Raw genomic sequence first — 18,714 nt, forward strand, 5'->3', positions numbered from 1 at the left:
GCTTACACACTTGTAGACTTACCTTCATCTTCACGAGACAGAATACAAGATGTAGATGATGCAAACAGTCTCCTGTTAATTGCTACACATGTGTACATCCCAAAGTCATCCATTGAGATTGGTATGATTCTGAGTGCAGTGTATCGTCTGTCTTTGGATGCAGACAGCAGTGTATCATAGTGCTTACACACCTGTAGACTTACCTTCATCTTCACGAGACAGAATACAAGATGTGGATGATGCAAACAGTCTCCTATTAATTGCTACACATGTGTACATCCCAAAGTCATCCATTGAGATTGGCATGATTCTGAGTACAGCATATCGTCTGTCTTTGGATGCAGACAGTAGTGTATCATAGTGCTTGCACACTTGTAGACGTTTTCCATTGCGATACCATGTGGCACTAGCTTCAGGGTCATCGTACATACATGTCAGAATCACACTCTTACAAAGTCTGGTTTTTGTGCTCTTGAGTTTCTGTTTCAATGACACAAATATTAATAAACATCATTGGCACATTTCATGTACTAACACCAAATTCAAGTAAACAACACTGATCTTAAGGTAACTTATCAGCTTACGACATAATGAAGTCCTCAATATTCTCTACAATCATGCAATTGTCAACTGTTATTTCAATAACCAAAAATACACTATTGGTTTGTCCCTGAATCCTTTTTAAACTTTAGAAATAAACACCGTTCACACTATTTTTTAAAAACTTTTAAGTCATGATTACTCTAGGCATTAAGGTTATACAGAATTTTGAACTTTTGTGTAGGCAAATTGGCTGCACGTAGCCACCTAAAATATTTTGTTTTTCAAAAAATAAACATGGCAGGCCTAAAAATCATACTTCATCTTATAGTTGACACTCGAATGATTATTACTGTAATACTTTTAACGTCATAGCTCATACACAAATGTACTTTGTAAGTGTTTCAATTTGTGTTCAATTTCATGAGCATGAGGTTTTTTGGGAAAGAGGCCAGGAAAATATGGGGAGAGGGTCCGATTTCATTGCGATTTCATTTGTGTTACAAACAAACCAATGAAATAATGTACCTATTTATTCTTTCGATAGGTCCTCCTGATTTAAAACAGTAAGCTTACATGTTCACAGAATGTCAATGAAAATGATGGGGTAAATGTCGTCTTTTTTGCAACAACAATATTAATTTAGTGTGCCAATATATTGACACAATTATTCCCTACATTATTTCTTTGAAGTATCAGCTAACACATGCATATCAAAATTTTATGAATCAGCTACGGGAAACATTAACAATAATTTATTTCATCTCAGCATATCAGGCCAAATGGTCCAAAATGGAGTTCTGAGATATCCACACATTTAGTTTCAAGTACTCACATTTTCTGCTATTTCACAGTATCAATTCACAATCCCATAATATTCCAGGTGCAGTGCTCCTGTATTACTACTGATAATCCTTACTGCATGGGAAGTATCAATTGATTTTCACAAAACTTGCAGAAATTGACAAATTTCTGCCAAAACTTCCACACTATCTATTATCATGTTCAAACCATGTGCTAACTTGTTTACAATGCTAGTTAGTGTTGCCAGGGCCAAGGTGATAGTACTTATTTTATTGATTTTGTCTAGTATAGTGCTGGTTGAATACTCATGCTCCACTGTGCATATGCTTCAGTGATTTTAGCAATCAAATGAAAATGATAGGGTTGCCAGTTCATGCACTGGAATAATAATCACTATAAGGGGGCACATCACTAAATAAATGTCCCATTGAAATATATGTGAAAATACAATAAAGTAACTAGGTGCATAATAATTATGAGTCCTGGGGGAGGGTAGAATGGGGGAGGGGGGAGCAGGTTTTGGCAAACATTTACAGTGCATCTTTATAAGGCTTAGGAAACACTACAGAAACATTCAAATCTGCATCATAATATCTAGGCCATTTAAAGTGTCCACATTGGCAAAGTTAGGCTGGCCGAGAGCAGGGCCAGGGAGGATGACAGGAAATGTTGGCATACCTTTTAAAATCTAACCCACGGGCCCCCATGTATATTTGGGATTCCCACTTCCAAAGAAAATGATAGCCCCTCACACCTTCTCTTTCTTCCATGAGTTACACCAAATGCGGAAGGATTTAGTGTAGTGTCCCCTTAAAACAAGAACTGTCTTTAAAAAAGAATTAGTGCTGTGGGATATCTAGAGCAAATATTGATACACAAAAATAATTTAAAAAATACTTTGTTGATACAATTTTTCAATCTACATCTCTGAGATGTTTAATATATACATATACTTCATAAATAAAAATTAAAAAACAAAAGACAAGTTGAGTGGAATTTTCACCCTCCGTAACCTTAACCGCAGTTATCTATTTTTAGGTACTGCTGACAGGGTGGGGGCCAGGACAGCAATTAACCTATAAGTCTCCACATCTTTGGAACAACACTTGAATGATGACTTAGGCAAAAAAAAATGTTGTATTGGAATAACTGGTCATTGCAAAATAGGGTACAGCTGGCCGATTTTTTTTCTTTCCCACTTCCTGTGCTATATTGAATATATACATATACTATATTTGATCTCGCAATCAAATAAATCACAAAACGACTTTTGCCCACTCTGTGAAGTGCTTTATTTTGTACATCTGTGTTCTACAATCAGAATTTTCCATGTTAATTGTTCAAAGTTAAGTTTCAGCTTGGAATATTATAAATTCAAAATTCAAATTTGCAACTTACCATCATCCAGTTTGGAGGAGCATCACCATCTGAAGGTGTTATATTATCAAAAGGTTTTGCCATCTCTATTTTCATCTTCGGAAGTGCTAGATCTAAAAGCGGAAAAAGACAGACATTGTATTTGAATGCAGGTTTTAAATATTTTTTAATTAAGAAACAAAAGGGGAGGGGTGTGGTTTATCTATTAATGGCCACTCTGCCATTTGTTATTGTTTTAAGTAGCCCCTGCCCCCCCAACTCAATTCAAAAGTTGGTAACCATGAGAGTTACTAAATCTTTCAAAGACCCCCCTTTGCTATGATTTTTCATCAAATTTACCCCCCTTTTTCATGCAAAAATCGAGGACAAAGTTTGACCAAAAACAACCCCTTTTTTGTGGTTTTCAATGACTAGAATTTCAAACACCCTTTTCAATGACACTAAATATTGACATAAAATAACCGGATTTTCCCAAGTACCCCTTATCCAAATTTTGCGGACAGTGCAAATTAAATACCCCCTATTTTGATTATTTTATGATCAAATTTTGTGGAAAGTGCAAATTAAATATCCCCTCTGTGGTTAATTTCGCGGTCCTTGCTACTGGTAAAAAAAGTACCCCTTTTCTGTGCTATTTGGTAACTCTCATGATTACCAACTTTTATGTTGAGTTGGGGGCAGGAGTAGCCCACTGTTAATAATTTTGGTGCCGATTATTTGCCTAGACAAATCACCATCCTCTGTTATCTTGCTGTCAAATTGATCAGTTGAACTGTTATATATAGCTCTCCTTAAACTTTCAACAAAATAGAAAGGGTTAAATAGGATGGGTTTTTTTAGAAGTTTGAGAAGCTGACTGGAGTAGTAATTAGGGTAGGGTACTAATTAAGTTGAATATAGCAAAATTATCTGAATGTACAATCAGAAAGAGTAACTGGGTATTAAACAGATCCAAATCATGAAAATCAATCTGAAAAATTTCAAGATAAAAAATTACACCTCCGTACAATACAAATGGTCAATAATTTCCCAATGTACAAACATCAAGATGTTAAACTTTAGTATAAGGTAAATTAAAAATTACTCAATTCTCCTGTTGCATGTCTTTATAGATGAAGGATTATGATTCCAGATTAACTTACCCAGTAAACGCTTTGGTTTGTCCGCTGTGATGAACGTGAGACGGCATTTTCTGCACTCAACCAAAGGTTCTGCTGCTTTGGTATTCATATCTGATGAAGCAGAAATGTTTTGTGTTAAAGAGGGAGTCCTGTCAGAGCAGTTCCTCTGGGGTGAGCCAAACCTGCCTGATTATCAAATTAATCAGTAACAAGGATATTTCTGAATTTGACAGGTGCTAATTGATGTTTTAATGTTATTGTCAAATTCAGAGATAACCTTGTCACTGATTAATTAGATAACCAGGCAGGTTTGTTTCACCCCAGAAGAACTGCTCTGGTGGGGCTTCCTCTTTAAGTGGAAATAAATTAGACTTGCACTTCAAAGCTGAATAGGTAAGTGGATGGTTACAGGTTCATGGTCTGAAGGGTCATTAGTCCAAAAACCAAGTTGGAGTTAAAATCCCTAATCCATACCCTGACGTTCACCCTAATTCATGACCTAAGCCGTAATCGTAACAATAAACTTAACCCCAACCCAATTCCTAAACATAACACTGATTCTAATCCTAACTTGGATCCTAACCCTAATCTAAAAATGCCCATACCTTAACTTTAAACCCTTTTCAGACTAATGACCCTTTGGAAAAACGGGCTCACCCCACAGCTGTGACTGTAAGTGATAATTGTGTAAGGTGAAGAAAGAATCAAATATCATACACTGGAACATTTTTGTTCCAAAAATATTACAATGTAAACATAACATGCCACTACTGATAGAACAAAATGAAAAATAAATGTAGGCCTTTATACAGCACCTTAGATTAAAGCCAAGAATTTTCTGCTTTACAAATGCTAAATTCCGCTTTTCTCCGCTTTGTAATTTTAGCACATTTCTGACATAATAAAATTTCACAAGAATCTTACCAAGAATAAACTGATTAAAAAGCCTGTGATAGTCAATAACTTCGCTGCGCTGACCCATGTACAACTTCAACCCTTGCAGTATAAATAGTTTGCCTCCAGCGAGTAGTGCTCAGCGCAATGCATGTGTCCAAGTCATGTTGACGGATTTTACTTTATTTTGATGAATTTTGAAGACCTATTTCATTTAGTATTTTATTTATTTATTTATATTCAATTGTATTTTTTTTCTTTTTCTAGGTTATTTTTTTCTCAGAAATGCGTTTTCCGCTTTACCTCCGAATTCCGTGATTTTCGCGAAATTTCCGCAACACGGAGAATTCTTGGCTTTACCTTAGATCCATAACTAAACAGATATCACAGTGCTTTACATTTATTTTGCTGTCACACTGATATATCACACCATTTAACAGCCAACAATAACAGCGCCGGTTTGACAAACCCCGTAACAACTTACCTACTACACTCAAATAGGCGCAGGAAACAGCATATTTATCGCCACTGTTTGCTTGACACATGTACACACCAGAATATCTAGCACTTGGATCTGTTATTTGAAGTGTCGCAACTCCTATTTTGAAGATGTAGTCCAACTTTTTCTTCACCCGTGCCGATTTGGACTCAAACTTGACGGCCATATGTTTACAAGGTTGTATCTTCTCTCCATTGTGATACCATGTCACCGTTGCTGAATCTGAGTTGATCAGACACTGTAATTTCACTGTACCAAAGTGCTCTTCTGTGCAATCTCTCAACTGAAATGGAGGAAATAATGGTTCATATTAATTCATGTACATATGCAAATGAGGAGCCAAATTGAAAAACCACATATGTGTACATATGAACACGAGCAGACAACACTGGATATATCCATCAGATTACAGAATAAGTTTATTATGCAAAATTTCATGCAAACTTATGCAAGAACTATCATGATCCAATTTTTATGTTTATTGGAATGATTAGGCAAACTATTTTGAACAGATACAATCTCTGATAGTCCATGTAATTTTTTTGGTATACATGTATACACTATAGGCTGGTAGAGTAAAAGCTTACCTGTCTGAAACACAACATTCCAATTACTCTAATTAGCAATTTAAATCTAATAGTCCTACATGCTGGATGGAAGTGCAATGTTACCCGTCAAACAGCAAATTACCTGCAACTCTTAAAGGAAGTCTCTGGCAATCACAACATTTTGCCTTATATGTTAGAAAAATAATTATCAAGCACGAATCATGTGATTATATTTTGAACAAACTTATAATGGCCATGAAAATGAATAAAAACGCCCATCTCTCAGCACACGATATTCCAAATTCCCGGAAACTTGAACTTGTCTGGTGCAATTACGTCCCAGTAATACAATGAAGGCTGACAACAATTGAGCACAGATAACTATTACGTCATTGCACTAGACAATATCTGCTCGAGAATTTTGAATGTTGCGTGTTGAGAGCCGGCTGTTTTTATTCATTTTTTATGGTCAATATGAGTTTGTTAAAAATAAAACCATGTGATTTGTGTTAGATAATTATTTTTCTAACACATAAAGCATAATGTTATGATTGCCAGAAACTTCCTTTAAGCATGCAAGCTGGTGTTAGGGTGTATGTACAATACTGACAACTACAACTTGATCATGACTCTTACTTGACTTAGGAACACAGGGGCAGCAGTTGGATTTTCTTCCTCATGTAAGCGTGACAAAATCTCCGGCTTTACTTTCACTTCTCCCCCAATCAGAAATCCTGGTTATTTTGTGGCAGAACATAGAAAGTTGTTTCAAATTCATTAATCATATAATATAAAAATATATAAATAAAATGTTTGGCATAATTAAATCATTTGTCTCTTAATATCAATATTGTGGATGTGTGCGCACACGTGCCATGATTATTCTAATCTAATCAATTAACATAATAACAAACACACAATCGGATTTCAAGTGGCATAGTTGGGTTTCTTTACTTTCATTTCCAAAAAATTTCTCAAAGGGTATTTTTTGTAAAAATGATGCGAAGCACATCAACGGGAAGCATGGTGGCATGTGCCAACTTCATAATCAAAAGGTTGCAGGTTCGAGCCCCACCACAGTCAGTGTACGTGTTGCATTCTTGAGCTGCTGGGAGTAATCACAATCTAAGTCCGCTGAGAGTACCTGCGCATTAGTTGAAGACTTGGCGAAGCAAAAATGATTCTGATATATCTTAATGGCAGCGGAATAATTGTTGAAGTGTGCTGAAACCTAGGTCATGCTCAGGTGAAGTGCACATTAAATCACCAACATTTATCTATTTATTTATTTTTTAAATATAATCCTGCAGTCGGTCACTTACTATTTTCTGGTGAATCGACTTCTGGAAGCTCTTCGGTTGGTACTGCACCTTTCATTAATTTACTGACACCTTTGTACCTCTCATGAAAATGTGCAGCACATACAAAACCCAAGTTTTTTTTCCCATTCTTCCTCAGGGCAACAAATTCTGGCCTGCCAATCTTTTTAGCCCATGTCGCTAATCTGTCAGAAAAGTTACAAAATGGACATTTGTATCGAAACTCAGCGTTTGTGAAAAATTAGAATGCTTGGATTTGTGCCAAGTCTTTGAATTTTGAATTATTGCCAATTAGAACTAGCTGAAGGATTAAGATTTAGCATGTTTCATTTTGTACAACAAAATAACAGTTTTAGAATTTAAAAAATGAGTGTGGTATTTTTCTGGAATCAGGAGTAGACCTGTACAGTATTGCTAGTTTCAAAACAAACTTCTTGTCAATAGAATTCAATGAGATTTGTTAGCTCAAGTATCGGTTGAAAACCTGATTCTGCAAATGGATCACTAGAGCTGAACTGAAATGACTTTTTGTCCACCGATCTGATATCCCATACTGATGTTCCTAATATCGGCTGATATCCGATCCAATATTTTAATTATTCCAATATTTTAATTATTTTTAACAAAATTTTTAAAGTTATAGAACCTAAACTACTTGTTGTTCAAAGTTGGAAAGCGGAGAAGTATTGCTTATATAAAAAAAAAAATTATTTTGAAATAATTTCTGTCAAAGTTAGGTAAAGTTTATTTTTGCTTCTATTGACAGGTAGCAATGCATGCTAAGTCAATGCGTCCCTGGCTGGTCAATAGAAGCAACAGTAATTAAAAACGTACAACTTTATCCAGTTTTGAAAAAAATACTTTCAAAATATCTTTTTTTATGTTTTTGTAGTAGTATTTCTCTGCTTTTCCAACCTTCAATAATAGATAGTTTAGATTCTATAACTTGTTTATTTATTTAGTAAAAAAATTCACAGATCTGATATTTTACTGATGATGCACATATCGGTACCAATCCGATAATAATGTTCAATAATCATGATAAAACAGTCTCTGATCAATTTACCAAGTTTGATATGCACTAACATTTACTTAAATGTGGGCTTTCCCTGGGGAATATTTTATCTTATATTTCACATGGGTTGATACAGGAACATCATCAATTCTATTGCAATTTTCTTCACTTGTGAAGCTAATTTAAGGGGTACTACACCCTTGTGGTAAATTTGTGACTATTTTTGCATTTTTTTCAAAATTAATAACACACTGGTAACAAAAGTTATGTATATTGTTGGGGCAAGGAATCCAATTACTACACTGAAATTTCAGTGACTCAAGACAAGCGGTTCAGTAAATATGATAGGAAATGAGGTACATCCCAGCGGTACCTCATTTTCTATCATAAGTATCGAACCGCTTGTCATGGGTCACTGAAATTCCAGTGTAGTAATTAGATTCCTTGCCCCTATAATATACATAACTTTTGTTACCAGTGTGTTATTAGTTTTTGAGGAAAATGCAAAATAGTCAAAAATTTATTGAGGGGTGTAGTACTTGCCTGCATCTTTCAATATACAGTGAGCAACAAACACAGACAGGTCCAGGCAAGTTCTTAATTACATTACATTTTACTTTGATCAGCTCGTAATTGGCAGGAATTGTTAGGCTTTTACCACAACACCGAAAAGTAGACCCACATGATATAGTTGACCTGTCTGGTCTATAGTTTTAAACAAAGTATATAAAGTATAGGGCTTGAATCAATTATACATGATGCTTCTGGCAACATATCACAAGACAATTCTCAAAATAAAATATATTAATCTGCGATGCTATAAAGCCCCCCGATTACGAACTGATAAAACTGTAGTACCGGTACCTACCTAGAATTGTCTCTTTTAGGCAGCCGGAAGAACTTCAAATCAGGATAAAACTCCGAGCTGTTGTTACAATTTTTCACTGAACAAACTCTGTGTCTAATCTTGAATGATGGTCTACAGAAGTCTTTAGAATGTTTCGGGGCTTGTCCATAATCATGATCATGATCAGCCACTGATGTAGGACTAGAACTCCGTTCTGATGTATCATCAGCAACAGGTTTCTTGGAAGTTTTTGATGTTCTTTTTAAATGACTTTGCTGCACCCTTCGTTGCACTCCTGATGTACCTCCTATTTTGGTAGCCATTCCTTGTGAAACAGAAGACGAACCTTTAGCGATATCAGATTGCTGTAAAATTCCAGAAGCTCCTCCCAATGTTGATCCTGTGGAAATTTGTTGCACACTATTTGATGCCCCTCCTTCTGCCAGAATTTGTTTCTTTGTTCCTGTACTAGCTTTTCCTACAACTTTTCCTTCTGAATTCAGACTTGGTAAGACAAGAATTGGTTGCCCACTTGCTGACTTTGTTCCTTCCAAAATGAATCCAGGAACTAATTTGCCTCCAACAAGATAATTTTTCAGCTTTATAGGCCCTGATTTTTCTCCTCCAACTGAAATAGGCTTTCCTCCCCCAGTAACAATTGGTGTCACAGTTCCTGATGATAAAATTTGCTTGGCTGGTTCTGATGTTCCTCCCTTAGTAATTGGTGTCAATACACTCATAGTTCCTGGTGATAAAATTTGCTTTGCTGGTCCTGATGTTTCTCCCCCAGTAACAATTGGTGTCACAGTTCCTGGTGTTAAAATAATTTGTTTTGCTGGTCCTGATGTTCCTCCCTTAGCAAATGGTATCATAGTTCCTGGTGATGAAATTTGCAGTACTGGTCCTAATGTTGGTCCACCAGTCAATGGTGTCACAGTTCCTGGTGTTAAAATTCGTTTTGCTGGTCCTGATGTTCCTCCCTTAGCATTTGGTGTCATAGTTCCTGGTGATAAAACTTGTGTTGCTGGTCCTGATGTTCCTTCACCAGTAACAATTGGTGTCACAGTTCCCGATAATAAAACTTGCGTTGCTGGTCCTGATGTTCCTCCCCCAGTAACAACTGGTGTCAGTGTCACTGTTCTTGGTGTATTACCTACTTTGACAGCTTGCTTCACTTTCCCTGATGTTTCTGCTAATCTGACAACCTTGATCGAGTCTGTATTTAATTGTTTTGCAGCAACAATTGGAACATTTTTCATACCAGAAATAAATATTGTCTTCGGATGTTCCGGTTCTTTTGATAAATCATCACTGGAGGAAAATTCTTTTCCAGCGTTTTTTTTCCCTAAAGCTTTTCATATAAGGACTTGCAGATATTGAAGATACAAGAGATACCTCAGAAGACTCTTGCAATACTTCTTTGGAAGATATGTCTCCTTCTGCTGGACATTCTTTTTCTGACTCTTCTATAGGTACTTGTTGTACTTTGGTAGGACTACGTCTATCATCACTTGAAGCCTGCTTTTCATCTAGAGATTTTTTACCGCCAGAGAGTTGTTCACCTTCTTTTGTAGCATCTTGTTCATCAGCCGGTAATGAAGATCTTTCAGACTCCACAGAAATTGGTTGCCCTGTGGGACTCTGTTGCTGTAACTCTTTTTCTGTCGAATCATCACTGGGTTCTTTTATATCTTTTTTGGAAGCATCTTGTTTCCTGTCTTTGATCGTCTCAGATGACTCCTTCACCAATTTTTCTAAAAAATCTTCATCATCGGAGCCATTATCTGTTATTTCACTAGCCATTTCACTTAAAGCAAAATCATCTTGGGGTTCAGCTCTGCCTGGATTGTTGGAGGAGAAGTTTCTGATGTTTGTGAAGTGGTTGGTGGTTGAGGCTCTATAGCTTCTTTTGAGCTGGAGTTTGAAATGTCCATGGTATACCCTATTATGAAAAACAGAAATAAAGATTAAGTCATTTTCAAATCGTTCTGAATCCGCAAAAAACGAAATGTCACGAAATTTTCTCTCCAGCTTTTGTTACTTTTCAGCTTCTTTAAGCACAAATAAATTTTTAATTCACAGACTAGAAACACACGCTATTACGTAATTAATGGACTTAGGCAAAAAAGCTGGCGAGAGATTTTAGATACGGTAATATTTATAATTACAATTTTTCCAATAGTAAAAGTTGGAATCAGAGTTGAAGTTTTTGCTAGCAATTATTATTAATCGTAAAATTAAGGTTGAACTAATTAATTGATATTCATTAATTAATGCAAATTAGCAACTCAAATATTTTGTGGTTTCAAGCATTGGGGTGTGTAGTTTACTCATAAAAATCAAGGTGTACACTAGGAGGCGGAATATTTTTTACAATTTTTTCCTTGCTGACATGTGGGAACCGAGTTTCCTACCTTAAGGATAACAAACTGCAATTTTTTTGTAATTTTTTTCCATTTTTTTTTTCCAAATTAACTGAATGATCCTAGCACTTGAGAATAGGTCCAGTGGTTCTCCAAAGTCGCTAAAAACTCCAAAATATGCAAAATGGTGCACCAAATCGCATCATTTTGGTGTCATTAAAAAAAAAAATCAGCTTTGGAGGGGGGCACATCCCCTCCGACACAGCTAACACGCCGCAACCAATTATAGCGGGAAATATGGTTCACTAAATTATTGGGTACCATTTTTTCCAGCCCTGGTCTTCAACTGCTATGCACGGTCATCGAATGAGAAATGGACATTTCGTTCCACTATGTTTACTAGCTTCAAGAACGGGGCCGAGAGACTTCAGGCTATACTACATTTTGTACATCGCTAAGCGATAGCGATTTATTTTGGGCCAATGAGGTAGACCACTTTTTATTGCGTTGGAAAAAGTGCGCATCTCATTGGTACCTTGTAGAAATCACTCGAAGAGTCCACCAGGGACTATTATTATACTGGAAGTTGGAGAGTGGTTCGGGTGGTCTAACGGGGCTGTGAAGTCGGTGGTCTTGACCTTGGATGGAAGTCTTAAAAGTGGCGTAGGTGGGCATGTGCATGTTGACTGAAGATTGAGGAAGGGCGTGCCAATTATAGGTTAATACATGACTTGTATATCACTTGTTGCTTCTGAAATTGTACAAAATAATGCACTCGTACACGAGAAAAAAATCCTGTGATTTTTGCATTTTTATAACAAAATTGTCACCAAAAATGTTAGAAATTGCAAGCAAATATAAATGCATCAACCCGCAAGTAAAATGAACACGTCCGAAAGCACTGCGCATACTACGCAGAGTGCACGCCCGTGCAATTGTACAACATTTATGCACGGCTAATAATTTACTAACGTTTGCTCTGATGAATGAATGGAACTTAGGAAATAGCTTTGGGGAAAAAGGACTGGATGTAGGGTGTGCAGGTGTGGTGTTGCACTTCGAATTGCTTGTTGTGGCTTCGTCTGGATCTGAATGATTTCTTTAGTTTTTGGTGTATAAGTCGACGTCGAGGTCGATGTTCTAGTTGATGATTTTATGAAGGGTAGTTAGTCGGAGTGTCTGGCATCTGGTTTCTATGAGGTCCCATTTAAGGTCAGTGAGCATTTTTGTAACACTTGATTTTCACCTAAAGTCGCTGCACTCAAACCGGGCTGCTCTTCATTGGACTTTCTGAAGATTTTTTTATTTTTCTTCATACCAGGGTTCCAAGCAGCGGAAGCATACTCCAAGTGTGGTTGAACAATGGTTTGGTACAGGTTTTCTTTAACAGTTTTGGAACAATGATGAAAGTTTCTCTGGACAAAGTTGAGCATCATTGTTGCTTTATTTGCAGCATGTTGCGACTGCTTATCCCATTTCAGGTTATTTTATATGAAGTACCGATCGGCGATGGAGTATTAACTCAGCTTAACCGCGCATGCTCCATATGCCAGTTTTAATAAAAGTAAATACTTGTGCGTGTGACGAGAGAAACTGCGCTAAAAACGTAACTACAAAGTGCCATTTTTAAGGAATGCAGAATGGCTTTTGACGTCGATTGTACACTCAAACCTCGTAATATATACTGCGCCAATAAAGTATCCTTACACTTGGAAAAATAATCACAATTTCAAAACTGAATGACGTTGAGGTAAATTTGTTTTTTTAATATGCACTATCTAATCCTGCACATTATGACACCACATTGAATCCAATGTGACCTCAAGAAGTAAGGTTACAAGCAATTGAATAGATGAAGGTCCAAATTTTAAAAGTGACAAACTGGCCTATACAAAGCGCAAAAAGATTCCAACAAAGCGCAACAAAGAGACAACATAGTTTCTGCAATGAAGCGTTATTTAAAGCAGCTTTTATTTCAGTTTTTACTTCTTTGTACTTTTCATAACTTTGACAGTTCTTTTGTATCAGTTTTCTTTTGTTCCTTTTGTTTTTAAGTTAAAGCCAAATGCATAAATTAGCCATTCACCACTCTCAAACCATATGTCTAGTCTGTGGAGTTTTGAATAGGCCAGTTTGTCACTTTTAAAACTGGACCTTCGTCTATTCAATTGCTTGTAACTTTACTTCTTGAAGTCACATTGGATGCAATGTGGTGTCATAATGTGCAGAATTAGATAGTGCATCTATTTTTTTTTTAATTTACCCCGATATTGTTCAGTTTGGAAATTGTGATTATTTTTCCAAGTGTATAGATACTTTATTGGCGCAGTATACAAGCAACAATTTGGAGTGGTTCATATAAAATGCAGCAGGTGAGACAAATTCAACAAAAGTGACATAAATACCACCATGGACTTCAGCACAGGCTTCCCGTTAGTGTGCGTCATTGCGTCCAGACGCATATTTTACAAATTTGGACGCAAGTTCACATGGCTAATCAAGTATTTTGAGTCCATGTCACATGCATGTGGACGCAGACAAAACTTCGAAATTTAATCATTAATTGATGATAAAAATAAGAAATTTTTATTCTTTTATATTTTTAAGATAATAAAAGTCCCAAAATTTTGACCCACCTGCTAAGAATTGAAGTAAATTCTGCAATATTTGTAAAAGAACCGTCAGGAAATCGTGCACTTTTTGCATGCTTTCCGTAACGATCGCTGTTTGATGGGAAAGTCCCCATTGATGCAATTGTTTGTTTACAAAGCATTCTGGACTGACGACATGCGGCTACCGTTTATTTAATTATCACAACCTGACAATATTCAGTTTTTAATGTTTTATGTTTAATTTCTCATAAATAATCTATTATTTATTATTCATTATTATTAATTTTCTTTATTTGGTTTGAACTACATTGTATTACAAGCAACTATAATCGACTCGTTTTGACTAGGGCAGGCATTTAATTATTTCACAACAATATTTGATTTCATAAATAAGTGAAGGTGGAGTTGTACTCTTTGTTCATTAATCATTATTGTTGATATTATGAAAGTCAGAAAATGGCAAGTACATGTACATGTAGAAGTACCGGTAGTTGAAAGTTATTTTAAAGGAGAAAATTGGAAATAAAAATAAAATAATTAATTATTTTGAGATTTTGAGAACAACACGTTAATTAAAGAAACCCGGAAGTAAAAACTGTTTCTGACCACGTTTCAGACCAAAACTGACACAGAAATGAAAAAATTATCATGACATAGCGACTAGAAATGGAATATCACGGCGAAAATGCACATTTATTTTATTTTTAAAACAATTATCAACATTTGATGAGTGTAGACCTGGGGTACGTGTGTTAGCAACAAGGGGTTGCCGCATGCCGTTGCGTTTCCCGGTATGATTGGTCGTGAATTTCAGATGGACGCCTTAACTTGTCAGCAAACTTGCGTCACACACGACCCTTTACGGGAACCCTGCTTCAGCATTGTAACCACTTCATTCGCTAAATACAGTAATGCATGAATGTCAGCAAGTGAATGTTGTATTGCGACCACAGAATTAGAGAAGGAGAACCGGGACTCCCTATACCGCCACGTACAATCGCGTCGTCAGCTATGGGGAGAAAATCGGAGGTATTCGGGTCCTTGCCGGCGGTGCGCGGAGCGAACGAAAACAATTCTCGTCTCATCTGAAGCGTCTTAGTACTCAAGCGTGCAGGTCGCATCAAGTGCGTCTCTCAAATGCGCCTATCATCCCTGTCGCGCTTGCACGACAACGAATGCCTCGAGCGCATTCCGAGGGAAACCGAATACCCCCAATTTTTGCTCCATGCCTGTATCAAGATGGCGGTCGAGTCCTGGTTCTCTGGTTTTAATTCTGTGATTGCGACTGATTATTGATTTATTCGGTACAATTTATGACATGACATGATCATGTCTTCAAAAGTTCAATGATGATTGTATGATTGTCAGCACGAATCAGCAGAACCCCACCTGTGTTTATGGCTTATGCTGCATGCTGTGCATGCTCAAAATGTAAACAAGAGTTGTTCTTCTTGACAGAAACTCAAACTTTACATTTATAGTTCTTGAGAACTTTATACAATTGTGTAAAAATCAGGATTTTGAAAAACATTGAGGGCGTCCTCCTCAGCAAATGTTACAACATTTATAAGCTTACCTATAATATGATTTAAATCATCATTTAGGCCTAGCTCCAGCACAGGGATTGATCTCTGTATCTAAATGCACTTATTGAGGTCAATTACATTGTACAATAAGTTCTTCAGGTGGTTTTAACGAGAACAGGAACCGAAATACGTATTCGTGACCGCGTACACAAAATGGCGATGGCGTACCCGAGAAAGTGACACGCGGACCAGCCAACTTGTACACGCTACGTGTCTGTGAAGCCCTGAAAAAGAAGCGGTCGCGAATGTTTGACATGACACACATGCATTGAAATCGCAATGCAGGATGGGAGCCACCCATGATATGCCTGACTATTTTCATCACTATTTGCAGAGCATATTGTAAACCGGGATTGTAAAATCAGTTTATTTTTCAGGAAATCTTATTTTTTCAGCGAATTTTGCTTTATTCCGTGTTAAATTATGAAAACGGGAAAAAAATTAAAATTTCCATTTTAGGGACCGTTCATTATTTCTACCGGAGGGGCCGGGATTAGGAACGGTCATAAATACCTAATGGTGGGGGGGCTGGAAAATTCCAGGGGGGTAAAAAAGTTTGACCTTCCAAAAGGGAGGTAAAAGTTTTGAAGAACCAAAAAGGAGGTCAAGAAAGTTTTAACACCCTTGGGGGGGGTCAAAAAGGTGTTTTTTTTTGTTTTTTAGTTTAGTGACGAAGGAGCACAAATCGGCTGGGACCTATGATTATTTTCATCACTATTTGCAGAGCATATTGTAAACCGGGATTGTAAAATCAGTTTATTTTTCAGGAAATCTTATTTTTTCAGTGAATTTTGCTTGTGCATGAAATAACCCTGGGGAAATAACGTGTTTCTGCTGCACTTATTTTTGAGGTGATATGCCTAGTATAGGCCTAAAAGAATTGGGAAATGGGAACCATATGCAAATATAAAAGGCCTATAATTGAGCAACATGTAAACTTGAAGTGTCACTTCACAAATTGTATCACTCGAGCATGTTGAGTGTTCGTTGAACTTGAGGGGCGCTTCAGTCACTTTGCAGATGTGGAACTATTTAGCATTCAGCATAGGTCTAAACTTTCACATTTTTTTAGTTTGTTTGAATTTTGACCAACTGCAAATTTGGGTGAAAATCAGGCTTTTTAATTATTTTTTTTGCCAAATTTTTGGTGAACAATGAACATTTCTCAAAATTGGTAAAAATAGAAAAAATAAATAAAAAATGGGTCTTAATAATTTAAAATTAAAATTAAAAAAATTAAAAATTAATATTTTTTTTAATTCAGTTTTTTTTTTAATACGCTGCTAAAAAAAATTCGGGTCAAAAAAACCTCACAGATGATTCATAAAGACTATGCCATTATGTATACTACTTTACAAATTACTGTAGACCCATTTCCATGTCAACTCCAGGGATATGCACCGCAGCACCTCTTCAATTTTTTTCTTTTTCTATGTGGTGGTAGATATTGATGAGAAAGTACACTTTGATCCCGAAAATTTGAGCTTCATACTCCATTTCGTTTTCCCGTGGCATCAATTTGAAATTTAGGGGGGGGTCAGTGTAAAAATGTGTCGCAACGCGAAGACGACGTTGGAGGTCCATAAATGTATAAAGGAACCCTTTACAACTTTGAAAAGTATGTATCCTGGGGTACTTATTTGTGTAGAATTCAAATCTGGCATCAGAAAACTTGTAACTCCTTTACTTTAAAAGATATAGGGCCCTGAAAATGCAACTTCGTCCATCCAGGACCAACTTTGGGGGGTCAGAACTCCAAAAGTAAAAATAATTTTACCGTCCATTTTTTTGCCAGTCAGAGCCCTTTGGTAGGACATTACTCTTATCCAATATTGAGCCTATTCGAATAATTTTAGCTGAGATATTACCCATACGAAACCCCAATTGTACATTTTTTGTACATGTTGACCCCCCTGAAAACCAATGTCAGACATTTTGCCCCACCATCACTGACTTCACGTATGTTGAAGATATGTCCTTGGACATCATTTCTAAGAGATATTGGCTTTGGGACTCGATGGCTTCAACACATCACTTAGGTTTGCCTACTCCATAGAGTTGTACACATTTTTGATTTCGCATGTACGTATAACATGTATAATGACCTATGGAGAATGCAAACCTCACTGATGTGTTGAAGTCATCGAGTCCCAAAGCCAATATCTCAGAAATGTTGTCCAGGACATATTTTCAACATACCTGAGTTGATGGTGGATCAAAATGTCTGTCAAAATGTACAAAACTGTACAATTGGGGTTTTGCATGGGTAATATCTCGGCTAAAAGTATTCTAATAGGCTCAATATTGGATAAGAGTAATGTCTTACCAAAGGGCTCTGACTGGCAAAAAAATGGACGGTAAAATTATTTTTACTTTTGGAGTTCTGACCCCCCAAAGTTGGTCCTGGATGGACGAAGTTGCATTTTCAGGGCCCTATATCTTTTAAAGTAAAAGAATTACAAGTTTTTGATGCCAGATGTGAGTGCTACACAAATAAGTACCCCAGGATACATACTTTTCAAAGTTGTAAAGGGTTCCCTTTATACATTTATGGACCTCCAAACGTCGTCTTTCGCGTTGCGACACATTTTTTATGCTGGCCCCCCTAAATTTCAAATTGATGCCACGGGAAACGAAATGGAGTATGAAGCTCAAATTTTCGGGATTGTACTTTTTTATCAATATCTACCACCACACAGAAAAAGAAAAAAAAATTGAAGAGGTGCTGCGGTGCACATCCCTGGAGTTAACATGGAATGGGTCTGTAGGGTTTCAGAGTTTTCACCTTTTTCGGCATTGAGGCTCAAAAGTTCGGAGTTCCATTTGCACTTGTGATTTCTGTAGGAAACATATGAAGTTGCAATTTCAATGCCGCATTTTCAGTGCTTAGACCATCAGCCATATTATAACATGACATTTGCCAATGATAGCCTATAGGCTTTTCAGCTTTAGGAACCGGGGAGGCTTGAGGGCGCTCAGCCCCCCCAATAATTTTGGTGCGGGGGCCCTTTCACCCCCCCCCCCCCCATCCTAGGTGAACTTAAAAGATTGTGATAAAATAAAGAGAATAGGGGTCTTGACCTACAGGGTGTATCAAAATGATTGGTACCGAGACATGTGACATTTTCAAAAATATATCAAAAATATAAGATTGCTAATTAATATTGTTTATGTACTATAAATAGAAAG

At 36.7% G+C, this 18,714-nt stretch overlaps 1 protein-coding gene across 1 annotated transcript; it reads right to left on the bottom strand.

Moving 5' to 3' along the window:
* Positions 1–145: 145 nt before the first annotated feature.
* Positions 146–15,757, bottom strand: LOC140153264 (uncharacterized). Its single transcript, XM_072175967.1, has 8 exons — positions 15,516–15,757; positions 8,986–10,906; positions 7,106–7,287; positions 6,420–6,517; positions 5,221–5,518; positions 3,864–3,953; positions 2,743–2,834; positions 146–480 (listed from the first exon to the last, which is right to left on the bottom strand). Exons 2-8 carry the CDS (start codon positions 10,221–10,223, stop codon positions 184–186), a joined length of 2,295 nt encoding a protein of 764 aa, XP_072032068.1. The 5' UTR covers positions 10,224–10,906; positions 15,516–15,757; the 3' UTR covers positions 146–183.
* Between the last annotated feature and the right edge of the window lie 2,957 nt (positions 15,758–18,714).

Source organism: Amphiura filiformis, chromosome 5, assembly GCF_039555335.1.
Source record: "Amphiura filiformis chromosome 5, Afil_fr2py, whole genome shotgun sequence".
NCBI lineage: Eukaryota > Metazoa > Echinodermata > Ophiuroidea > Amphilepidida > Amphiuridae > Amphiura > Amphiura filiformis.

Coding starts and splice junctions, on each gene's coding strand:
- LOC140153264 (XM_072175967.1), bottom strand. CDS start 10,223: ATGAAAAATGTTCCAATTGTTGCTGCAAAACAATTAAATACAGACTCG. Junction 7,288..8,985: donor CCTAAAAGAGACAATTCTAG/GTAGGTACCGGT, acceptor CTTTTCTGACAG/ATTAGCGACATGGGCTAAAA. Junction 6,518..7,105: donor AGTCGATTCACCAGAAAATA/GTAAGTGACCGA, acceptor CAAAATAACCAG/GATTTCTGATTGGGGGAGAA.